The 26,300-nt window shown below is 39.9% G+C and overlaps 1 protein-coding gene across 2 annotated transcripts in view; it reads right to left on the bottom strand.

Moving 5' to 3' along the window:
• SIDT1 (SID1 transmembrane family member 1) overlaps positions 1–26,300 on the bottom strand; it is an 88,094-nt gene that overhangs the window by 37,241 nt on the left and 24,553 nt on the right. For both annotated transcript variants that reach the window (XR_016392996.1, XM_022552926.3), the window contains exons 2-9: positions 24,970–25,091; positions 23,793–23,963; positions 14,158–14,203; positions 10,792–10,893; positions 10,092–10,175; positions 8,358–8,445; positions 5,899–5,970; positions 5,387–5,480 (exon numbers count right to left, since the gene is read on the bottom strand). Coding sequence is in view for 1 of the 2 variants with exons in the window: in XM_022552926.3 (XP_022408634.1) it covers positions 5,387–5,480; positions 5,899–5,970; positions 8,358–8,445; positions 10,092–10,175; positions 10,792–10,893; positions 14,158–14,203; positions 23,793–23,963; positions 24,970–25,091 (779 nt within the window). In the remaining variant the exon portion in view is untranslated. The remainder of the gene's footprint in view (positions 1–5,386; positions 5,481–5,898; positions 5,971–8,357; positions 8,446–10,091; positions 10,176–10,791; positions 10,894–14,157; positions 14,204–23,792; positions 23,964–24,969; positions 25,092–26,300) is intronic.

Raw genomic sequence — 26,300 nt, 5'->3', positions numbered from 1 at the left:
TTTTAAAAACTGGGTGTATCAAATGTAAATGTCTATCAAAAATTAAAATGTGAATTGCTCTCTTCCCCCCAAATAAGCCTCCCTTTTGGACATGAAGTTGGAGTTGGGGGAGAAGGGAGAAAAGTTGGGGACTACATGTGCCTGTGCTTTGGTACATGTTCTTGTTTATTTCCAAATGGGGGCTCTAGAAGTTGCACACCCCTGATCCTGGTATGTTTGGTGGAAGGACTTCTCTTCATACCTCTTTTGTTCCTAGACACAGCAAACCCATCCCTGCCTCAGGGCCTTTGCTCTTGTTCTCTGCCTGGGCCACTCTCTCCCCAAATCCTCACATGGCTGGCTCCTACTTGCCATTCAGGTCTTGGTCCTGAGAGGTCTTCCCTGCTGAACAAATCAAATCTAAAGTAGCTTCCCCAGTCCAATCATTCTCTGTCCCACCACTGTGTTTGTTCTCCTCCTGTCACTAGCTGAAATTATTTTCTTTATTAATTGCTTGCTTGCTTGCTTGCTTATATGTTTTTCCTTTGTACAATGTAAGCTCTATTAGAGCAGGGATCTAGACTGTCTTGTTCATCACTGTATCACTAACCTTTGGGACAGGGCCTGGCACTCAGGAAATGATAACTAAATATTTGTTGAGTGAACAAGGCATATCATTAAGGAGAGCAGTTACAATTGGGTCTGACTGTTCTAGCTGGCAAATGAGGCTCTAGGGAAGTCCCTTTAAAAAAACAATTTTAGTGATATTAACTAGCAAGCAATTATATGAACTCATAAAAGATGATGTGTTTGGACTGTGTTTGTATTAACAGGCTTTAACCACATTTGCCCGAGGTTTTGGAGCTGATAAAGTTCTTAATTAGAGGAGTTAAATGATTTACAAAGCTAGGGTGAGGCAGGCAGTATCGAGTGAACAAACAAAAAAAGAGTAATTGAGACCTATGCTAGATTGATTGAAAAATGGCTGTACCTCATCTTGTATCTAGCTCCTTCAATCAAAAGTGGAGTCTGTGTCTTTACCTCTTGCAGCTGGACTGGCCTTATCACTTGTTTTGGCCAATAGAAAGAGGGGGAAGTGATATCATGCCACTTTTGAACCTACCTCTTAAGGAAGCCTTGCATTCTTCTGCTATCTCTTTTGGAGATACAGTAGGGCTAGGCTGCTGGAGGATGAGAGGCAAAGTACAGCTGAGGCCAGTCTAGAAAAGCCAGCTCTTCTCTGACCTGCCAGTTGATTTCACTCTATGACCACACCCAGCTGAGATCTCTGAGCCTAGTCCAGATTAGCAGAATCATCCAGCTGACCCATAGATTTGTGAGCAAATGTAAATATGTATTGGAGTTTTTATGGTTGGAGTTTTTGGAGTTTTTATGGTTGATTTTTTTTGTGTGTGGTACGCGGGTCTCTCACTGTTGTGGCCTCTCCCGTTGCGGAGCACAAGCTCCGGACGCGCAGGCTCAGCGGCCATGGCTCACGGGCCCAGCCGCTCCGCGGCATGTGGGATCTTCCCGGTCCGGGGCACGAACCCATGTCCTCTGCGTCAGCAGGCGGACTCTCAACCACTGCGCCACCAGGGAGGCCCTTATGGTTGATTTTTATGCAGCATTATTGTGGCAATAGATAACTAATACAGGAATCAAGGGAAGAACGAGTAATCAGGATCATGTAGTTTGAACTCAACATCTGGCAGGGTGACTGAGAGGAAGGAATAAGAGACATGTATGCAGGGCTTCCCTGGTGGCACAGTGGTTAAGAATCTGCCTGCCAATGCAGGGGACACGGGGTCGAGCCCTGGCCCAGGAAGATCCCACATGCCGTGGAGCAACTAAGCCCGTGCACCACAACTACTGAGCCTGTGCTCTAGAGCCCGTGAGACACAACTACTGAAGCCTGCGCGCCTAGAACCTGTGCTCCACAACAAGAGAAGCCACCGCAATGAGAAGCACGCGCACTGCAACAGAGTAGTCCTTGCCTGCCGCAGCTAGGGAAAGCCCCTGCACAGCAACGAAGACCCAACGCAGCCAAAAGTAAATTAATAAAATAAATTTTAAAAATAAATTGATATAGATATAATATAATTAAAGAAAAAAAGAGACATGTATGTAGTGCTTGACCCAGGGGGGTCATTGCAGGGGCTCCATAAATACTTGCTGAATGAATTGGAGCTGGGGGTGGGGAGGGGAATGGAGTTCAGGGTTGAGCCAAAAAAACATAAAAACAAAAAAACATAAAAAACAAAAAATAGCATAAAAACATTTTGAATTCTTAGCTCCCTGAGGACAGGAGCCATATCTCTAATCATTGTTTTCATCCTGATCTCATAGCATGTACTGCGAACCCCACATGTATTAGTAATAAAGAACAGGGGGCTCAACGAGCAATTGGCATTCTGCTCCAGGACTGGCTGGCTTCACTTGGTTTTGTAGAAAACTTTGTTATTTCTGCTTAGTTCAATGAAGGAAGAGTTCTATTAGCATTTTCTCTCAGTTTATTCCCCTATTTAGATGCCAAGTAGTTCTTATGTCTCCAGATTTCTATTTTCAGTTTGCCTATATTTGGAAAGAATCTATGCTTGTGCAGTTGGCAGTAGCAAAGTAATCTGGCAGCCAGAGGTTTCAACAGAGCCTACGCCACAACTTTCAAAAACTGTGCTCGCTTCAGCAGGCTGAATAACAACTTTAGAGAGATTGATATCCAGCTATTAATTTCTGTCTGTTTGTACACTGGTTATATCTGCTAGGTAACTAAAGAGGTGAAACCTATTTTCTAAAATCTAGAACATCAGTGGTAGAGACAGCCTTCCTAAGAGAGGCAGAAAAGATGAACTTCTTTTCCCATGATGCTGTAACTCATCTGAGTCAAAACTGGCAGCTTTTCGGACCCCTTTTCAATCAAATTCATGCTGCGGTTCCAGGTTTTTGACCTGGTTTCCTTGATTAGGACTGCCCTCCTTCACATGCCCTGATCACTCCAGACCCATCTTGTCTGGGCTGCTTAAGAGCTAAGGCTCTGGAGCCAGGCTGCCTGGGTTCAAACCCAGGCAGTGAATTCTTGGTCAAACTGCTTAACCTCTGAATGCCTCAATTTCCTGAACTGTCAAATAATGCTAATACTACTACTTGTTGTGGGGCTTTAGATGAGATAGTCTACTCAGAGTGCCTGGCAAAGAATAAGTACTTGTTCAGTGTTAGTGATTATGATCTGATAAATTGATGAGCGGATAACCAGTTAATGTATGTATACTTTCCAGGTATAATATTTGCCTGTAGACTGGAGATTTTGTTTTTAATTTTTTATTTGAAAATAATTTCACATTTATAGAGAAGCTGTAAGAATAAGAATAGAATATAGAATACTCATGTATCATTACCTAGATTCACTTATTGTTAGCGTATTACCCCCTTTGCTTTCTCATTCTGTCTCTGGGTGCATATGTGTGTTTTCATATACATGTATATGTAAAAATTTTTTTCTGAACCACTTGAAAGTAAGTTGCATATGTCATGAACTTTTGTGCCTAAATATTTCCAAAGAATAAAGATACTCTCTTCCATAACCACAGTGTAGTTGTCAACTTCAGCACATTTAACATCGGTATGATAATCTTATCTAATCTGCTGTCTGTTTTACAGTTTTGTCAATTGACCCAATAATGTCCTTTATAGCATATTTTTCTTCTAGTAAAAGAACCAGTCTGAGATCAAATATTGTCCTTAGTGGTCACATATATTTAGTCTCCCTCAATCTGGAACATTTCCATAGCTATTTTTTGTCTTTCGTGATACATTTTAATAGAATGTTCATCACTTTGAGTTTGTCTAATTTTTTCCTCAGGATTATATTAAAAATGTGCATTTCTGGCTGGAATACTGCATAAGTGATGCTATTTCCTTCTCAGGGCATCACATCTGGAGACACAGAGTGTCCAACTTTCCCTTGGTCATATTAATTTTTATCACCCTGTCAATAGTCTAATTTCTCCACTGTATAGTTACTACTTTTCCCCTTACAACTACTAAGCGATTTGTGGGGATACACTTAAGGCCATGCAAATATGTTGATCCTCATCAGATTTTCCTGCTAGTTTTAGTATTCATTGATGATTCTTAACCTGATCTATGCAAAATGATGATTTTCCAATTCTAGCACCCTCTTCTTATTCACCAGTCAGTGTTTGGTGTTCTGCTGCAGGCAAGAGTCCTCCCTTCTAGGTCAGTATTTGCTAATGGGTCCTGTCCCTAATGTGTATCTATTTTAGTAATTTTGTTGAGTTTATTAAATGTATATCTGTAAGAATTTTGGTCTTTCTTTCCTTCCTTCCTCCTTCCTTTTCTCCCTTCCTTTCTTCCCTTACTGATATGGATTCATGAATTTCTATTTTTCTTAATGGTTTATAATTCACTATTCTCCTTAATTGTTTTGGCTCTCAAATTGTCCCAGGTATGGCCAGTGGGTTTTTGAAGTCAGTTTCTCAATTGCAAAGCTTCATAAAAGTCACAGAAGGGAGTTATGTTTTGAGTCAGAGGTAGGCCTGTATCACTGAGATAGTTGTATCACTGTGGTAGCCTTGAGGTTTTTCTCCAGATGAGACTAATCTTGCCCATTAATCTGAAAACTCTATACTGGCTTTGTTTTCTTTACATTCTCAAGAGGAGAGAGAACATTTGTTTGTTATACCTCCTGCCATTCCTTTGTAGTTGTTTTACAGAGACCACGACAAGCTATGGAATTCTCAAGGTTCAGGCCTGCTCTGAGATACAAGGAAAGACTGGTGCTCTTTTCACTGGGGGCTCCAAACTCTTGGGAAGGGAAATTTCCAAATTACAGCATGATTGTCTCCTTTTTTTCTCTCGAGGAACATTTTACTGTAAAATTGATGCTACAACAGTAAGAAAGCACCGGGTAATGTAGTGTCAAAGCATATTTATTACTCCTGCTACTTATTATACCTCAATATTTATTTTAGGCATTAATTGTACTTTTTGATGGAATGTTTAAAGCTGTTTCTAAATCTCCATGTTAGGTAGAACTCATTTCTTACATTCCATAGGATCTACATTAAGTATTTTCTGGTCTAAAGATTACCCAAGCTATCTTTCTGTTGAAGTTTCATTAACTATGAAAATAGCTAACACTATCAGCACTTACTCTGTGCAGGACATTCATGTAAACACTGCAGTTACACTGGTCTATGAGGTAAATTATTATCTCATTTTACAGATGAAGAAACTTCAGCACAGAAAGTTTAAGTAACTTGCCCAAGATCACACAGTTTGTGGCTAAGGTAGATCCGAATCCAGTTAATATGGCTCTAAAATCTAATGTGCTAATCACTAAGCAGAGACAGGTGAAGGGGGTTGACATTTCTTGAAACTCTTGACATACCTGATATAATGAACAAATGCAACAAACAGGCATCCCAAGTAGAAGGAGAAGAAGATGAGGAAACTGAGGAGAATGGATTTCACATAAACAGATCCTGAGGGAAGAGAAACAGCCTTGGTCAGGATGTCCTCAAGAGAAGAGAGGACCATGTTTGGGACAGGACAGCTTCATGGGCCCATCTGCATCACACTCATTCTTAAATCCTAAGATAATTCCACTCAAAGCAGCAAAGCTATTGGAGGTCACCCAGACATCGTCCATAAATGGCTGCCTTTCACAGTGATGACTTCCTCAGGGAAGCTGGGGAGGGACTTCCTGTATACAACTTCATAATTGACTTCCCTTTCTTTCTGCAAAGGATTTAGCAAAATGCTTTGATTCTCTCTTCTATCTCTAAGGTAAACATTAGTTTTCTTACGATGTTTCTCTGGAAGGATGACATTAGCATTGAATGACATGACTGCCTTCCTGACATAGGAATCTCTCCACTGAATCTCAGTAACAAGACTGACCTTTGATGGAAGGAACAATGGTCACTTTAAGGTTCTTTGCACGTTGTAGATTCCAGGTCTGGTTCTCCTTTTCTGGTAAAAAAGAACAAAGCACAAAGGATCAGATACTAGGTTCCTGGTCTCTGATCTGAACAGCTGTTTAAAAACTGTCCAGAATTAACTCTGGTTGCTGAATTTCCTTTTAGCAAGAACTACGTGAAAACCTTCAAACTGTCTAATACTCTCTTCGGTTAAAACTTTCAACTTGGCCTTTGTTTGGGTGCATTTTGGTAGCACTAGGTGAGTCAAATGAGAATGCAGCCTCCTTTCTTGAATGAAGACGGCTTGACCCTTCTCCTGATATCATATGGCTCAATATGCCACAGACATCTGAAGAAAACAGCTGCAAAAATAGAAAGCTACTACATTTTTGGTTTGCATTTTCCTTTTTCTTTTTTTTTTTAAAATATCTTTATTGGAGTATAATTGCTTTACAATGTTGTGTTAGTTTCTGCTGTATAACAAAGTGAATCAGCTATACGTATACATATATCCCCATATCTCCTCCCTCTTGCGCCTCCCTTCTACCCTCCCTATCCCACCCCTCTAGGTGGTCACAAAGCACCGAGCTGATCTCCCTGTGCTATGGAGCAGATCTCCCTGTGCTATGGAGCTGCTTCCGACTAGCTATCTATTTTACATTTGGTAGTATATATATGTAAATGCTACTCTCTCACTTCGTCCCAGCTTACCCTTCCCCCTCCCCATGTCCTCAAGTCCATTCTCTATGTCTGTGTCTTTATTCCTGTCCTGCCCCTAGGTTCATCAGAACCATTGTTTTGGTTTTTTTTAGATTTCACGTATATGTGTTAGCATACGGTATTTGTTTTTCTCTTTCTGACTTACTTTGTATGGCAGACTCTAGGTCCATCCACCTCACTACAAATAGCTCAATTTTGTTCCTTTTTATGGCTGAGTAATATTCCACTGTATATGTATGCTGCGTCTTCTTTATCCATTCATCTGTTGAGGGACACTTAGGTTGCTTCCATGTCCTGGCTATTGTAAATAGTCCTGCAATGAACATTGTGGTCCATGTCTCTTTTTGAATTATGGTTTTCTCAGGGTATATGCCCAGTAGTGGGATTGCTGGGTTGTATGGTAGTTCTATTTTTAGTTTTTTAAGGAACCTCCATACTGTTCTGCATAGTGGCTGTATCAATTTACATTCCCACCTAATGAAACTTAAAAGTTTTTGCACAGCAAAGGAAACCATAAACAAGACAAAAAGACAACACTCAGAATGGGAGGAAATATTTACAAACGAAGCAACTGACAAAGGATTAATCTCCAAAATATACAAGCAGCTCATGCAGCTCGATATCAAAAAAACAAACAACCCAATCCAAAAATGGGCAGAAGACCTAAGAAGACATTTCCCCAAAGAAGATATACAGATTGCCAACAAACACATGAAAGAATGCTCAACATCATTAATCATTAGAGAAATGCAAATCAAAACTACAATGAGCTATCACCTCACATTGGTCAGAATGGCCATCATCAAAAAATCTACAAGCAATAAATGCTGGAGAGGGTATGGAGAAAGGGGAACACTCTTGCACTGTTGGTTTGCATTTTTCTAGGCAGTGAGAATTTGTTTTTTTCTTATATGGCCATCAAAGGACTTATAGTTTACCGAGAACATTGGATGTTGGCAAAACTCTAGAGCTATGTAATTAAGAGATTAAAGAATATATTAGAAGAAAATTCACCTAAATACTGAGGGAACGATGTTACACTCAACAGTAAACACTTTTCGTGTTGATCACATATGGCCTATCAGCTGCTGGGGGGTCTGTGTTTTCAATCAACAGCCTATTCCTTTCCCGTGGTAGGTAGTGGGTAGCTGCCCATAACCACTTGTACTATGACTAAGAGCTGACATAACCCCTGCCATTGGGATAAGTTGCCCTACTTTGCTCACTTACTGCCTTGAAAGGTACAATTTTGGCAATGGGAATTGAGAAGTCTGAATTTTCCTTGGGGAAATGATGACTACTGATAAACATAAGTGGCTCCATTACTGCTCGCTACCAAACTGATCTTTGAAAATGGACCTCGATCTGCTGTATAAGATCATTACTTCACGGTAGTAAATATTTGTTGAGTAAAGGGCCCACTGAGTGAACTGGGCCAACTGGGTCAACTGAGGGCGTACAAGACTTTGAAAAGATTCAGGCACTAAATGGCATTTTGTAGTATCAATAATATCTTGAGATTTATTATTTTCTTCCCTTTATTTTTTTCTCACGTATGTCTCAGACTGCCTTGCCAAGCCACTGCTGATGACCCTCACTTAGTGGGAACTAGAGATGGTTGGAAGGGGCCAGACGGGGCCAAAATGAGCTTTTGGCTTCCTTTCCATTGCATTCTGTTAGGTTTTTCTAAGTAGACAAATACTCCTCACTGTTCCTTACCCTGGATGAAGAAAGATCCTCCACAGGCATAATCTTCAGGCTTTATCACAAACACCACATAGAACTGCTCACCTGGAAAATCCTTCTTCTGCACAAGACATAAAGATAGGGAGAAGAAGGGAGAAAGTCCATATAATGGTGGGGGCAAAAAGAAAGAGGAAAGAGAAGAAAAGTAAAGTTCACCTCTGCTCCCTAGCTCCTTAGAAAGGACTCACATTCCCATGATCTACTCCAGGTTATCCATAATAAAATAATTGTTATATCCAAGAAATTATGTAAATAGAGTGTTCTGATTTCAATCTGTCCGGTGCCCACTTGAGTGCTTAGAATTGTAGTAGACCCCGTATAAAATATATGTCAACAGTCTATGTTTAATAATTCATACTTGCATATTAAATTCTTGAATAAACTTTATTTTTTAGGACATATTAAGTTTTTATTATTTTAAAATTTAATGATAAATGACTTTCCTAAAAGTCACACGGTCAGCGGTTAAATAAACAATTTACGTTAGGGAAGCAAAGACTCAAGTCAGGAGACCTGGGTTACAGTCCTGGCTTTGACTTTCTCTACATGGGCTTCTCTGTGTCCCAGTTTCTTATCCATGAATGAAGCATGGTTGACAAGATAATCTTTAAGGTCCAGTATATTTATACAACTCTGATCTTTTTAATTATCCCCAAATTTCTGATATTATGTTTAACCCACTGAGAAAATGGCCCAGTACTGAATCATGGGTCCAAAAGAGAAGTAATAACTTGTTGCCAAACATATTGAAAGTAGGAATGTACTGATGTGATTTGCACTTCATTAATTTGGTGTCCAGATGATGTAAAATCTGAGTTTCCTACTATGGTTATTCTTTTGTCTTTTTAAATTTGGGACCACATAATGCTGATGTGCTAAGGAAGAAAAAATACTAAAAACAAGGGCAGATATTTGAGATATCGAATCTGAGACATTAAAAATAAAAGCCTGACTAGTAGAAGTTTTTTGGTCTGATACCTAAATTATAATTAACCTCTCCTCATTCATGGCCTGCTATTCAATAAACAGTATCTCCTTACCTAGAGAACAGATCAAATTGCAGGTACTCCAAGTAAGTACCGCTCTAAAGCCAGGGACAGAATCTCTTTGAAAATATGCTGACATGATGTCTGTACATTTTTGCTATAAAATTACCATTGAAATAATAATTTAATTATCATACCAAAAGGGCAAACTTCTGCACAAATGTGGTTCATATTCCTTTGAACCTGTCCATTCTGTCCAGAGTTGAAGTTATGTTTTGGTTACAATATGTTTTTTTTCAATTGAAAGATAGTTGATTAAAAATATTGTTTTAGTAGAATACGTTTAGTTGTTTTAAACAGATCAGGTAAACTTTACCCTAAACCAGCATCCCCCATTGGGTAGATTGGAATCTTTTGCCCTTACTTCTCTAAGCAATCTGTCAGACACATGTCCCACTGCATCACAGGTTCCCAAGATTCCCCAAGGGGAACGGAGCACCTGGTAGAGTTGCACTGTCTACTATCACCAAGGCTTTGATTTCAGGTGTAGCAATCTTTGTTTTAAAATCAATCAGAAAGGAAAGAGATTCAAGGCACACAGTGAGCGGTAATCCCTTAGGTTTTTCTAAATCCGGCAGGTAACCTGACTGGTCCAGTAGGTGATCTGATTATAAACTGTGCACTATCATTGACAATAACAACCACAGAAGCGATGTCTCACCTGTAGTGTGATGGCAGCTTTCTTGGTCATGGACTGATAGACACCATTAAATTCTACATTGTGGTCGAGATCATACACTGGGCACTGTAACATGCATGAGGGATAAAAAAGGAAAGCATCACTAATGTCATAGTATACATACCACACATGCCACCTGGATCACAGGGGAGGGGGTCCCTACTGAGCCAGAAACCATGAAGAGTTTTCCCCCAGAACAGTCATGAAATAGTCCTCCTAAAACTTGGTGCCTTGTCCTCTGAAGTCAAGGTCACTTTATATCAAAGAGAACTGAAAAGATCATCTTAAAGTGTATCACACCTTTCCCATTTTTTATTTAACACCTTATGAAACAGAAAGGGCCTAATGACGCAATAAAAATTTTAAAAAATAGAGCAAACAGGTTTCTGTTTTTCTTGTGCAGCCCACAAGTTGGTCTTCCTTGCTCTCTGTCATAATCCTCCCTCCCTCCCTTCCTTCCTTTGTTTATTTTGGTGAGGAGTCAACTGCTCTCTATCTCCCCAGATCAATGTCTACAAGCACAGACTGCCCACTTGTGTGCACAAGATACTGTTTTTATTATTTAGCAGTTTTGTCAGGAATATGTAGCATGAGGATGACATGGTGGTCACCCTTCTCTCTCATTTATCCTGGGACAGTATAGTACTCCATATTGGAAGTTTGACAGGTTATGAAGACTCACCATGATATTCTGGACTGAGACAACAGAGCATGGATAAGCCATTTCAGACACAACTTTAATGATAACTGACTCCACATCTTCAGGAAATTTGTATAGAAAATACTAAGAATAAAAAAAGGAAAGACAGGATTTGTTAATGTTAAGAAATGTTTATGGTCAAAAACTCAAGCTATTTTCCCATGAATAAGGTGGTTTCCTCAAATATTAAGCAGAAAGTTCAGATGTAAATCTCAGTAAACCTCCAGTAATTCAGTCAGCCATTCATCTCTTGCATATTGAGCAAATGCTCTGTGCAGGGCTCAGGCACTAGGAACACAGCAGTGAACAAGAGCAAGGAGCCATTTCATACAATATTGCCATATCATTTTTTCTGGTTTTTCCTTCTCAACTAAACTTTGCTACACTTCATTCTAATTTTGACTTAAGAAGATGCCCCCAACCCTTTGAATTAGAGATATGTGAAATGTGACAGGAGACAAGGTTTGCCTCTGTGGGGTCATTTTGAAACATGAAGCTCCTCCTTGAAAAGCAGATAAGCCTGTTCTTCAAGAATCTTAACCACATTCCCACAGGCAAGAATTAGCACTAGACCCACCCTTCCCCTAGACTTTCTTGCCAAAGAATCTATTTCCTGGCTGGAATACAGTGAGATGACATTTAGATTCAAAGACCAAGCCCTGCATCTAGCCTCCTGAAATACGTTCACAATTTTGGGCAGAAGTATTTCTCCAATATCATCAGAATAAGGAAACATTTATAATAGACAAAAGTTACACTATTTACCTACTTAGATTATCAATCCACTGGAAAAATTTATTAACTCTAAGCCTTAAACATGTTGCTAATAATGAAGAAAGGGGACTTCTGCCCAGTAGTTATAAATATAGAAACTGGTTGAGAAGCTTGACATGAAATATACGATTAAAATTTTGAGGAAAACAAAGCAAACCCCTATCCTAGGGCTTTAGTAAATCTATCACTTTAAAGGAGAAGCAAAACCCGTGAAAACTTCATTTTGCATTCCCACATCCTCTTTATTAACCTTATTCTGAGAACCAGAGCAATAAAAATATAACTTTTTCAACAATCCAAAGCCTTCTTAAGGGGAAAAAAATCATCTCAAGATTAAAGAGTGCCATTAACGCTGCTTTTTGGAAGTCTGTTCATGCCTTGTAACAGATGGCAACACTCTCAAGAAGCCACTCCATTTTTGTGCTTTTATTTTGGAGCTTGATTCAAATACATATAATACAGGGCTCTTCCAAAGGTGAATACTCTGGAATTCCCAAGAGGCGTTCATGGTTCTTAGGGGAACCATACTTTGTAACTCAAAAGCATTATTATGGTTACTATTAGCAGTAATGAGCATCACATATATGCCTGTATATTCTAGGAGTTGGTTTTGTGCAAGCTGTAGACATCTACCGAAGCCTTATCTGTATACCAAGGTATTACTAATCGTTTTTTACCTTTAAATTACCATAAACCCCAAATAAATAAACCCCTTGCCTTGAGAATCTACTTTTACCAGAAGGAAGCAAGTGACAAGGATCCAAAGCAATGCCTGGAATTTAGTCTAAAAATCACCATCTTGTGTCCTGATTATCTATCCAGTTTCTGTAACCTGCTTCTATCTACAGGAATAGAGGCAGACTGTGGTGCTTCAGGTTGTCTGAGTATGTGCAGTAGTTTGGGTGGACTTACAGGAACAGAAAATTTTTTCTACAGTTGAAGAGGATATAAAATATAGGCCGAAATGGGAACAGTTATGAGTAAAGTTAAGACTTTCAGAGATGTCAAAGAATTTCTGTTTTGTTTCATGAGTTTGTTTTAAGTATATTTTACTCTAGTTTGTGATTTATATACAAATTATTTGGGCTTTAGTGTTTAATACTTTTTTAAAATTGAAAGAAGCTATAATATATAATCATCACTGATTTTCAGTCTACAAAGTACATCACGACATTCACACATTTTTATTATATTTATTTATAAATAAATATAATGATATTATATTTATAAATAAATAAATAAATGATATTTATAAATAAATAAGTATGATATTTCTATCATATTTATTATAGCTTTCGACAGGACTATTAGACTGTACTCTTTCTGCAGTTGGGGTACAAGTTTTCCCCTCCCTTTCTATATAGATATCTCCCATTGCCCCTAGTAACTAGTGCTTTCACATATTTCATGAATTAAGTGGCTAATACTCTGAGGGCAATGGATCATGGGACTTAGTCCTCTTCTGTCACTCGGTGGCAGCATATATGCACTGTGGAGGCTTTCACTGATGGGAAATTTAACTCTTCAAGGTGTGCTGGAGTTGGCTCTTGCAGGTCTGGGGAGCTGACTGTACACATCGATTCCAAACTCTGTGTTCAATGACGTCACGCTGGCAGCTTGAAATCCGCCAGAGTGGAGGTATTTACACTGCAGAAATGGGCAGATGCTACAAAACAGGGCTTTCACTCTAAGAACCAGTTGTTAAATATTCACCAGCTCACAAGTGGTTGTAACAGATTTACAACATTATCCATATAATATGTTAATCCCAGTTTTAGTACAGTACATCCAAAGCCATTTTTGACAAAGTTGCATTACAGCCTACAGAAGACTTATAATAAATACCAGGACATTAAATAAATCTGTTTTAAACTTGCTATTGCATAAACTTCACTCTTTCAGAAGCTATGAGAGGAGAAAGGAAGGTAGCTAGAAGTGTCACCAGAAAAGCAGCCTAAGTCAATCAAAGTTTTCATCTATTTAGTCTGTTTATGACTATGGCCTAATGGAGAGCACAGCACAAATATCTAATTCTTCTAATAATTTTTGTCAGCATTCCTTTTCTTTCTTAATGACAGGAGAAACTAATTAATTTCACCCATAACACTGCAGAAATTAAAATCTGTCTCATTTTTATTATACTTTCAGATCAATTGATTATTTTTGTATTTGTTTAGTGGTGGTCTTCCATCCTCTGTCTCCCCACCCCCATCCTGATTATAAGGTCCGTGAAGGCAGAAGTTGCACCTGTCTCTTCTTCATCCTTCTATCCCTGGCACCTAGTACAATCTATCACTGTACTTGGTACATAGTAGGCCCACAATTTTATGAATGAAGGTTGAGCCAAGGAACATCTGCAAATACTTCATGCCTCCCATTTTACACCAATTCAAGTGATAAGGTTAAAGGTGTGTCTAAAATCCCAGTTACATGAACAACATTCCAAAAGTACAAATATAACTCATGTTGTGAAAGATCAAGGGCAACATCACATGCTAACTCTACCTGCTACCATGGTTTCTTTGGGTAACACCAACAGGAAGAATCATGATAACCTTGAAGCCCTTCACTTACCTGGGGTTGAGAGGGACTGGCAGTAAAGTGAAAGGCAACATTTGTCCTGAGAAATATAAGGGGGAGAGGGGAAAGTGGGAAAAGTGAAAGAAAAGCATAAGTTAGCAAACAAAAATTGTTTATTAAAAAAAAATCTTAAACTAGATGCAAGGAAAGCCCTACCCTTTGGGAAAGGAGTTCTGGGCCCATAAAAGTGACAAAGTGTGCTGCATGGGAACTTGGTTTCAACTCTCAAGAATGATCAAATTGGGGAACTGATCAATTTTATGTCTTTGTAAACCCATGAAGTCATACCTATACAAGTAAGTACTTTGTTGACTTTTATAGACACATTTGTCTTTGGATTCTCTTAAGATTTTACAATCAAGTACAGGCTTTAGGTGTCAGAAGTGGTCTGAAAGGGAGAGGAAAAGGAGGTTTGAGGTTCATTTGCATAATTCAGATAGCACTTCCAAATTTTGATGTATCCATGGCAGAAGATCACTTTTTAAAAAATGTGGTGGATAGATAATCACCATGGGAGGGTCTCTAGGGATAGGAGCATACTCTTCCTGCCCCCCAAGCACCCCCAGTTGTCTACATTTCCCTCCAAGGTTGTGTCCTCTTTGGGTTAGGCATTGCCTTCTAAGACCCTTCTTAAAATGCACATACCACCAAAAGAATATAATGAAGTTATTTTCTCTCCAATTATTAATTCGCTGTGAATTATTTTATTAGATATTTTCATTCTTCTGTGAAAGACAGAAATGATCCAGCACTGAGGAAAGGACAGTGTGGGGAGCATGTGGGAAGCATACATCTGTAGCACAGGGTGCTGTTGGAAGGAACATACGTGAACAGTTCAAGAGACTGGAAAACAAAGAGAAATTTGCTCTTCTCTGTAGTCATGTAAGGGCTGTTTGGGGCTTTTGTTCTTTCTGGTTCTTGCCTCATTTTTAGTTGTGAAGATCACTCACACATGCCCACTGCACTCTCAGTGCCTGCGTCCGGGGAGCGTCATGATCCCAACTGTCCAGTGTGACCTGCACTTCTGGGAACCTGAACCTGAACTTCTTCTGGGGTCCTTCCCCAGCTTTATCCCCCAATGCTAAGGAGTCTTTCTCTCCACTCCTAATTTTCCTTTTATAAAAATTAAATAGTTTAAAATTTTTATTAAAGATTCCTTTAGAAAGGGCATGTCAGGACATTTAAGCATGAAGTTTATAATTGGAGGCGTTGTTTAGAAGTCATAAAATTTGAGCACTATTTCTAAAGGTAATGACAAACAATTCAGGCTGTGAGCAGACGAGGCTTAGAGTTTAGCAATGGCTGCAATTTGTATATATTCACTCTCAATAGAAATCATCATCAGAGTCAAGGATTGGTTCTGCTGACATATGGTTAGTAACTCGTGATCTTAAGTCACCTAGAGAAGCCAAAGTCGGTGTCAAATCCAGTTGTGTGTGTTCTCCTGAGATTCCACAGCCAGAGTCAGGACCCGCGGTGCTGTGTGTGGCTCTCAGCGTGTGGGGAGTGTCATCTGCTATTACCAGGGCAACACGGGGCCCTCAATTCTGTTTGTTTCCAGGTCAGGGGAACAAAGAGGACAGTGATTTTCTTGGCTGGCAACAGACAGTGTAAGATTTCCAGGAGAAAACAGTTTTCTTTGGCCAGCAATTTGTGTTTCAATTCTCCCCTGTCATTTGAATTGCAGTTATGACATTGAATGTGTGGACATTGATAGGAATTTTCTGGGTTTTTTTTTTTCTTGTTCTTTATGTTTGCTTTACTAGTACAACACATACAAACTTTGAAAACACTTTATTTTCTTTAAGACTATCACAGTTAAGTCTTCTCTTTCTCATGGAGCCAACAGTGTGTGCAAAATAAACATGGTGCCTGTTGCAGATGAAAGGTTCTGTTTCCTTCCCCATGGGCCTCAGTGGAGGTGGGGAAGGTTTATTTTAACAGGTGTCATTAAGCAACAGAACAAATCTAATTGAGACACACGTACGCCTTTAGTTTTAGAGAAGGAAGTACACAATTTTCGACTTATTTGAAAAAATTAAACACAGGAAACAAAGGTTTATTCAATAAATAAGAAAACCCAAAAGCAAATTTTGTTTCCTCATTTTGGCTAGTTTGAGGGAGAGGGAAAGAGAAAAGGAACAGAGGAGTCAAGAGAGATGGGTGTGCAGGGAAGGGAGTCAGGAGAAGAGGGAGAAAAGGGCCCATGGGGAAGGGAGAGAGAAGGGGGAGAAGTATCTACAGGAGAGTAATAAAACAGAAGGAAAAGGAAGGGGGGATGGGAAGAAAGGGTAAGTCGAAAGACAGGCAGAGACAAAAACTAAGTCGTTTTTGAGGTGAGTACAGAGAGGACTGTGAGATTCAGGGCATCATATTTATCTTCTGACAGCAAGCCCCCAGCACAGAGCACAGTGAGCGTTGAAAACCCTCACTTTGTCGAAGGAAATCACACTGGTTATTCACTTGGACTATGGACTTCAGAGTATCATTTCCTGTTATCTCCTTACTGCCATCTGTCATGAGCTGCCTTTGCTTATCCCAAATCTTTCCCCAACCCTCCATCATCTGTAACCCTCCACCTCAAGGCTCTGGCTGAAGTATAAACTCTCCACGCATGTGCTAAATCCTGTCTTTTCTTCCCTCCTCTGGGACGTTGCTTCTACAAAAATCCAACTCTCCTATAAATTTTACCCGCCTTTCTACTCCTTAGTTTATAAATATACTCTAGTCTCAACCATTTTCAAAATAAATAACAAACAAAAGCACCCCCCAGAATTGCCCTCTTTTCCCCAAATTTCTCTCCTTTGATGTCATTCTATATCCTTCTCCTTCACAACCAGCCTCTTCAAAGAGTGCTCTGCTCCAATCCCTCATTCATGCTTTCCTCTCCCCACTGCTGTCAGGATTCTTTTTCCACCATCTCCCTGAGGTTGCAGTCACCTCCTTGTAGCTAAATCCAGTGACTTAGTTCTTAATTTTCTTTACCTGTCTGTGACAGTTGACACTCAGAGCCACTTCCTCTGTCTTAGAACTTCCTCCCGTGGGCTTGTGACCCCTGCTTTCCTGCGTTTTCTTCCGCACATCTGACTATGACGAGTCAGCTTCTTCTGAGAGCTCCTATTTCTCAGACCATCCCTTATATGAGAATGTGACCCACAGTCCTGTTCTTGATCTCCTCGTTTTCCTTAGCCACATGCATCTTCATTCATATATGTATAATTATATATATTATAATTGCCATAAAATCCATATATATAAATATTCAGTTGCCACAAAAACCACAACAATGGTAGTGAATCACAAGTTTCCATGTCCAGCCCAGGGCTATCTCCTGGGCTCCAGTCACAGAAAAGTGTTTCTCTGCTGGGCTTCTGCACTTCACTGGCCCTCAAGCATCTCAAACTCCATATGATCAAAATGGAATGTACTCCCGTTTCCCTGACCCTGACCTGCCACGTCTGTCGATAAGCCTCACCTGACTTGTGACATCATTGTTGGAGTTGTCTTGAATTCCCTTTTTATCCCTTCCACAGCTGACTGCTCACCAAGTCTTACTGATTCTATTAGTGTAAATGTAACCTGGATGCACCTGCTCCCACCTGAAGCACTGTCTTTGCTCAGTATAGCATCCAAAAAAAAAAAAAAAAAACCCGAAAAACAATGTAAATCACTGTACTCTACCCCAAAATACCAAAGGGCCATTACATAGGATGACATACAGCAAAATGGTCTAAAAGCCTCTTTACTCATCCATTTCCTCAAAAATCTATGACTTTTCACAGCACAGTAGCTGAGCTATCGCACTCAAAACTCTCAAAACAAAGACTCAAGATCCCTACTTAGAAGGCTAGAGGAGGGTTGAAGCCTTCAAGTACTCATGTAAGACTATATTTTTGATTCTGCCACATGTATTTTTTGAATTTGTGAATTATCCCCATGTGTATTACTTGACTCTTTTTCTCCCTTACAACTTTGTTGCTACCATGATATGTTCAGGTCCTAATAATTTTTTAATTCTTCTCTGTTCAAACTTTTGATTTGTCTACGTGCCTCTACCCTCTCCTCTCCAGTTCATCTTCTACACGGCTACTAAAGTCATCTCAAAAATCAGACCTGTTGATATTCTGTTGCTTAAAATCTTTTAGTGGCTCCCATAACCTTAAAGATGAAGTCTAAACTGCCTGGTGCAGCAAAAATATCTCAAAGATCAAGGATTGCGTACTGCCTGTTTCTCCCCTTACCTCCTGTAACTCCACCTCAGGCACCATAGGGACCAGCCTTCTTGAAGCTTCTACTCAGTGGCCTCTCTGTCTCTCAGCCCTCTCTCCTGAGCATCGTGCTGTATAAGTTCAACACTCTGCCAGGCACTGCACTTCAAGTTCAACATGTCCCAAAGTGAACTTATCTTTTCCTTCCCTCCTCAAAATTCTCATTTTCTCTTAGGGGCACCACCAGCTACAAGTTAGATGGTCATCCTAGACTCTCCCACTTCCCTTACCCTGAATATCCAATCAAGCTTTGTCAACTTCACCTCTAAATTCTTCAGTTCATTTCATTATTTATCTTGACCACGGCATCAGCCTTCTAATTTCTCTGCATCCAGTCGAGTCCCCCTCAAATCCATTATCCATACAAATATCACAACATAGACAGCTGTCTAAATTTCTTTCTTTTTCTTTTTAAACTATCTGTCATGCATTTTCCGTTCTTGGGGATATCTTTTTTTTTTTTTGGCCGAGCCACATGGCTTGTGAGATCGAACCCAGGCCCACGGCAGTGAAAGCATGGAGTCCTATTCACTGGATCACCAGAGAATTCCCAACAGCCCTTCCAGGCTCCTCCCACCCCAGGAGCAGGTGCCTGCCTGTTCCTGCAGCCTCCTGCTGTTCCCTGTCTGCAACTTCACACGCTGCAGCACTGAGCGCCAGGGCAATGGGGTCTGGGAAAAGGAGCAGGGGCAAAGCTGGTGTATGTGCATGTGTGGAGGCAGGTGGGGGAGAGTTAAGACGGCACAGAGTAATGCTTTAAGGCAGAAGTTAATTTTTTAAGCTGGATTTAAGTAAATAAATGCTTCATGGAATTGAGAAACATATTTAGGGCAACAAAAATTAGGAGGATGGTGTTAAACAGAAAGTAAAAATAGCATGGTATAGTGGGAACAGCTCAGAACTGCAAGTCAGAAGTCGAATCTAATTTTGATTTTGGCCTTTCCTGGCTGTGTGAGTTTGGACAAATCACTTAACCTCTCTGGGCATCAGTTTGCTCATCTGTAAAAATGAAATGAGTGGATTCAATTCCCAAAGTTCCTTCTATTCTTAAAATTTATGATTCTAGAAAAAAAAAAACGCTTGTAGTCTGCCACTGAAAAACATACAACAGAAACTGCAATGTTGGGAAATTTGAGTTCTTCAGTGTTTCTCTCTATACCTGAGTTCAGATCTCCCCACAGTCCTCAGCTCTTTCCTGTTACCATCGTCCTCTGGATTTCTGAGTTTCCAGCAAGGCTGGTGTGGGACAATCCAGAGCCAGGGAGGAAGAGACACATATATCTTAGTTACCATCTCTTCTCGGGCTTATCTTATTCGCATAAAACCCCTGGTAACTGTGTGCATTTTGAAATGCTCTGCATGTCTGGTTGCTGAGGTCAGGTCACATTGTGAGAGGCGGAAACAGAAAACAATATGAGGGAATAGACTTGCAGTTTCACCACATGCGTATCATTCAATAACCCTCTCACAGAGTTGTGACCTTATGGCTTCAGTTTCACAGAATTCAGTTTCTCCAAAGGGTCTAATTAGCCTCACAGATACCAGCCCTAGAATTCAAGTACACTACTACCAGGTGACAGCGACAGGTCAGACACACAGAGACCAGTTAGTAAATGCAGGGCTTCTCCAAAGTTCAAAATGCACTCTGTTCGGGTAAAGCGCTACCACCTCCTTCAAATTATGAGTACGAATTCCCATACTGTTTAATATCACAAATTAATTTAGTTATTAACACAATTAAACACAAGCACCGCATTTAGAAATTGCTTAAAGGTAGCTGTTCTCAACTCTGCTGCACATTGGAATCACTTGGAGAACCTTAAAAATGTATATACTATAATGCTCAAACCTCCCTCCTAGAGACTCATATAATTGATCTTTTTCTGCCTTTTTTGGGGGGCTGGTTCTTTGCTCTTGAAATTATCACATCACTTTTTTCTACACCAAAATTAATGGAGGGACTTGGAAAAAAAATGCTGTAACTACTTCACCATCCTTCTGACCATTCATTAATCTATCTGTCCATCTGTATCTATGGGTATACACCGTCAAGGGGTGTAGAGAGGACCAAGATAAATATTTGATTCATATCAGCAACTCCACTGGCTACAGACTTCAGGATAAACTGCCTTAGAAAATTTAAGGAGAGCTTTATAATAGGGCAGAACATTCTGATCAGAAAAATAAGCTGCCAAAAAGTAGTATATATTTTAAAATATTCTTATTTTTTAAAAATTAATCTTTTTATTGAAGTGTAACAAACATATAGATAACAAGACATAAGTATATATCTGAAAGAATTCTCACTAAGTAAACATAGCCGTGTACTTCTCCTTTCCTCCCTGACGGTACCACTGTCCTAACTTCTAACATTACAGAATAGTTTCGCCTGTTTTTAAACTTTATATAAATGGAATCAAACAGTGTGTATTCCTTTTGTCTGGCTTCTTTTGCTCAACATTTTGTTTGTGAGATTTATTCACGTTGTTAGGTACAAAAATGGTTTGTTTTTATTGTTGTGTGATATTCCTCGAATGAATAGCACAATTATGTATCTAGGAGTTGAGTATATAAGTAGGAGTGGAACTGCGTTGTCAGTCCTTTCAAAGTATAGCAGTTTGGTAGGTGCAGTGGAATCTCATTATGGTTTTAATTTGCATTTCTGACAGCTGATGAGGTTATGTTTTTGGACCATTTGTATAGTTTCTTTGGTGAAGTGTCTGTTTAAGTCTCTTGCCTATTTTTTTTCCAGTGGGCTTGCCTGTCTTTTTTATTTTTTAGAAGACAATTATAAAAAGAATGCTGGTCATTTTAAATAGTTGACCTGTGGTTTGGTTGATTTTGTCCATTGTTAATTTGCTTTCTATTTCATTGTTTTGGGCTCTTATTTTAGTACTTACTTCCACTTTCTTTGAATTTTATTTTCAGTTCTTTTACTTTTTTTTTTTCAAGCATTTAATTCAAGAATTTATTTTAATGATCATAACAAACCTATAGAAATCAAGAGAATGATGATGTTTTAAAATACACAGAATTTGGACTTCCCTGGTGGCACCGTGGTTAAGAATCCGCCTGCCAATGCAGGAGACATGGGTCTGATCCCTGGTCAGGGAAGATCCCACATGCCGCAGAGCAACTAAGCCCGTGCGCCACAACTACTGAGCCTGCGCGCTGCAACTGCTGCATGCACCTCACCAAAGAGTAGCCCCTGCTCACCACAACTAGAGAAAGCTCACGTGCAGCAACAAAGACCCAATGCAGCCAAAAACCATTGAATAGCAATTATACTCCGATAAAGATGCCAAAAAAAGAAACTACACTAACTGAAAGAAATCTGAAGATTTTTGCTTTTATGAAAAAAGATGAAAAGCGAAAACAGTGCTCAGCGTTTGTTTTGCAGTGTGCACCCTGAGCGGTGAGGGTGGCACTGCCACCGCCTTCCCTGGAGCAACACTCAGCATCTCAGCATCAAGCCACCATAGCTGTGAATTATGTCTGGGAACCTCTGTGCCTTATCTCAATTTATTCTGTGCATCTGTTAGCAAGATGTGTCCTAAGGTAATTGCTTCTTTGCTTAATATCATTTGGCTTATAAAAGGTTTCACAGGAACACTCTACTTTCACATGGTGGGGGAACCTTGTACATACATTTAAAATTTTTGGTTTGTTATTTTATTAGCTATAGAGAAGGTTACCACAAAGATTGTGAATTTGTACACTTCTTCCCATTCTGCAAGTTTTGCTTTGTATATTTTGAAATGATATTACTAGGTACACAGAAATTTAGAATTTAAATTTGTCTTCCTGGTAAATAATTATTTTAGAAATATGGAATGTCTCTCTATATCTAATAATGTTCCTTGCATTAAGGAATATCTTGTATAATGTGATATAATACATCAACTTTCTTTTGTTTAGTATCAGTATGGTATTTCTTTTACTATCTTTTTATTTACATTTATACATTCTTTTTAAAGATTGTACTCTTGTAAGCAACATATATTTAGTTTTCTTTTTTTCTAAATCCCATTTGATATTCTTAGTCTTTTACTTGGCATATTTGAGTCTATTTATATGTCATTTATTTTCATTGGGTAAATATAAACACTGACTCCCCTTCTGAGATCTTCTCTCTCTGTCCCAAAGTTCTAGTGAGAGGTCAAAGTCTCAAATATCGTTTCTGTTCCTGAGATCTCCTCATTTTTGCCCCAGAGAATCTAGTTATTTCACTGAAGCGGAGTCTGAACCTTGCACCCACCTGGGTGCCAGCCCCCACTCTGAGCAGTGCTCAGACTCATAGGCTCCAAGATTCTTGCCCAGAAGTAGCCAGAGCCACAGAAGGGTGGGTGATACTGCAGACAGCAGCCAAAAGCTTGCCAGTGTTTTCTTATTGATTTGTAGGGGTTCTTTATATATTCTGCCTATGAGCCCTTTGTTAGTGTTGGAAACATATTCTCTAGTCTATGGCTTGTCTTTTTGTTCTCTTAATGATAACTTTTGATGAGTACAAAGTAAAATTTTAATATGACCGATTTAATGACATATTTTAAAAAATTTTATTTAAAACACTGAGAGGGGAGGGAATGGTTTGAACCCTTGAGAAGCCTTGAACTTAGAGTAGGATAGGGCAGGAAACTCCCTGAAGTTTCTGGCCTTATTAAGGAATAATCTTAGCCTTTCTGTTTACATTTTCACACAGATTTATGCAATATTTTATGCGACTACCCTCTGGGAGAGAATAGATCCCTTAGAGACAATACCCTCCACTGAATTTATTATACTCCATGTCTAATAAAAAAAATCGAGATGCTGTATCCCGACTGATTTGGTTTCAAAGGATGGTAGAGCAAGGAGAAGGAGGAAACAGTCATAAGTTTTCACTCAAAGCCACATAACATATTATTTTCAACCTGTATACATTCCTAACCAGAAGGAGAAAACTGGAATAGTAATAAGGGTAAGAAAAATAGCTTAAGATCTTCCTTAAAACAAAACCAAAACTTCCTTCAGGAGAGTGGCACTGGTGAGTGACACAGAAGTACCCATCACTAGTGCTTGGGTGTCACACTTGCTTGGACGACAGACAGGAGGGGGCCCTCACAGATGCCCAGGAACAGATACACCTATCAGGTGCGCTGCCCTCTGCTCTGCTCCAGTCGCCTACTGCTTCCCCCTTACACAGACTAAGGCCCTGCTGCCCAGCTGTGTACAGGAGAGTTCAGAAGTTGCTAAGACAATATGCCAAGTGGATGATTTCCTCCTGGGGTGCTGATCTGGGAGGAAGGAAGCTGGACCGTGCACAGACAAGCTCAGGAAGAGCAGACAAGCGAACAGAGAAAGGCCACAAGGAGTCCCGCTTACTGCAGCTGGAAGTGCTTGATCTTGGTAACCAGCAGTCTGTACTGGGCACCCAGGGGCGCCATGGATGCGACATCTACAAATATCAGTTGTTCCAGAGGCCCTGTTTCATTGGTCGCTTCTGAGGGACATAAGGTGCGGCTCACTTCCTGGTAGTTGTAGCTCCTCTGGTATCTGCAGCAGCCAGCGGAGAGAAAAGCCAGCGAGAAGGAGAAAGACACTCAATGAACAAGCAGGGCAAAGAACATCTCGTGTCACTTCTCCCTGAACTTCTTTCCAAGTCCTTATATTTAAAATTTCATCCTGGACCTACTGATAGTAATTTTAGGGCTACCGTGTCTGGCACACATTGTGTGACGTTATAACACAGACATGAGGACTGTTGGGTGTTGAGTGCAGTTCACTTAGGTGTCTTCATTACCAAATCATCCTCCTAATCCAGTCAGGAAAGCTATCAGATTTTGAAGGGAAAACTGTTAAAAACTGACAAAACAACCAGTTGATTCCATTTTTCCAGTCTTCAAGCTTTTGCGAAATGAACATAAAGAAAGCCCCAGAGTCCGAGTCAGGGCATTAGAGTCAGTATTTCAATCCTCACGTGTATTAACCTCCAAAAGTGATTTAACACTGTACTATGTGGCCATGTCTGCATGCTTTCTGGTTTGTTCTTGTTACTGCTCTAGTGCCTTATACAGCAAAAATATAGATTCCACAAGGTGGGAATTTCACTGTTGTCTTCCACCACTGTATCCCCAGCATCTATCATTTGAGCGCTCAATAAATATTATGGGATAAAGAAAGTACACTCGGTGAACATTATGAAGAATGGGGAGAGGTGTCACTCATCGAAGTTGTTGGTGGGACCTAGCCCTGACCTTGGTGGATGACCCACTAACCAACCAAGAGTAACAGAACATTCTGGGTAGAACTAAAATGTTAAACGTTCTTCTGGGTGCTACAAACCTAGACAGAGTGCTTATCAGAACCTCAAAGAGGAGAGAAACTGAACAGAGCTGAACGGTCAATGCAGGCACCACGACGACTGTTTGCACTTAGCATACATAATATGTCAACATTCTGCATGTCTGATTTCTCCTTTCGCGAGGGAAAAGGGCAATTAAGGTCTAGCACATTGAAAGAAAACAAATGTAATGAAGCTGTCGGGGAAAGATCCACTTACAGTCCTTGGAAGAGCAGAGGAACCTGCCAGGACAGCACCTCTTTCTGCTGGCGAACCACGACCAGGACCGGGTAGTCGAGGTTCTCTGAGGAGCTGTTCACGTACACCCGCACGGCGTTCACCTGCGAGCCAGGGCAGAGAGAGAGGAAATGCTAATCACACACGCACGCACACGCACAGACATGTTACATCATAGCTGCCATCTGAAGCTCTGAAAAACTTTAATTCATACGTTTGCTGCTGACCATAGATACTCCAAATATCCCAGCTGTCTTCTCCTCATTCATATTGTAACCATACTCAGTTTCAACACTGATTGCACAATGAAATCACCAGGGGAGATTAAAAAAAAAACTGACGCCTGGGTCCAACCCTCAAAATTTTGATTTAAGTTGTCTTGGGTGAAGCCAAATTATGGAGGCTTCAAATGGCAGGCTGAGGAGTTTGAATTGGGCGGTCAACACAAGATTAGGAGAATAAGCCCAAACAGAAAAAGAAAGAGGCTGATGTGCTTCTCTTCTTATCTGAATATAAATGCTAAATATACAAATATCTTAAAAAAAAATACCTACAAGTGCCTCAGTTGCCAACAAACTTTAATATTGGTTTGGAAAATCATTCTGTGCTTCTGACCAAAATGTTATTGCCACATTGTGTTAAAGTCTAGCAGATGGTCTGATGCTCCCCCAGCAACAAATACTATAGGGGCTGAAGAGTCTTCTCTTTGCCCTGCTCCAAGGCATAGATCAATCCCCAACACTAAATGCTTTTTGATATCAGCAGATCCGTGGCTTCTTTTGAATACATGTGTCACCCCAAGGATTGAACACTATCATGGCTGTTTAAAAGACAGGAAATTGAATTGTGCCCCTGGATCTAGATGGTTTTGGTGTTTCCCTTCAGTTTTTTTTTATATATATATATAATACTGTAGGCAATAGAAAAAAGACAAAGTAAGAAAAAGTTGGTCTTTCGTATGAGATTTTTTTTCCCCTAATGAATTTAAGCCCTAGTGTTCTCTTGAAAACACCTTATTAGGGGAAAGAATTGAAGCAAGAAAGGCTTGCAGTGAAACCCTGAAGATCTATGACATGTTCAAAATGGAAACTGAGAGGCAGCAGAATAGCATGGGAATCATAGATTATTACTATTTGGATATCTTATATCATTCTTGATTAAGACACTTAGTTTTTTAATGTTAAAACCGTCCAAGAGTAATTTATAATTAGACAGGAAGTGCTTGCTCACAAAGGGAGCGTTTTCTTGTGCCTGTGCTCTACATGTTTCCATGGAAATTATGCTGCAGCTGATCTTTGGCGACACCCTGTCTC

The sequence above is a fragment of the Delphinapterus leucas genome, chromosome 4, assembly GCF_059928025.1.
Source record: "Delphinapterus leucas isolate spDelLeu-1000000601 "Yukka" chromosome 4, BTC_Dleu_Yukka2, whole genome shotgun sequence".
In the NCBI taxonomy this organism is placed as follows: domain Eukaryota; kingdom Metazoa; phylum Chordata; class Mammalia; order Artiodactyla; family Monodontidae; genus Delphinapterus; species Delphinapterus leucas.
The sequence above is the reverse complement of the archived record's forward strand: the minus strand, read 5'-3'. Positions and strand labels throughout refer to the sequence as shown.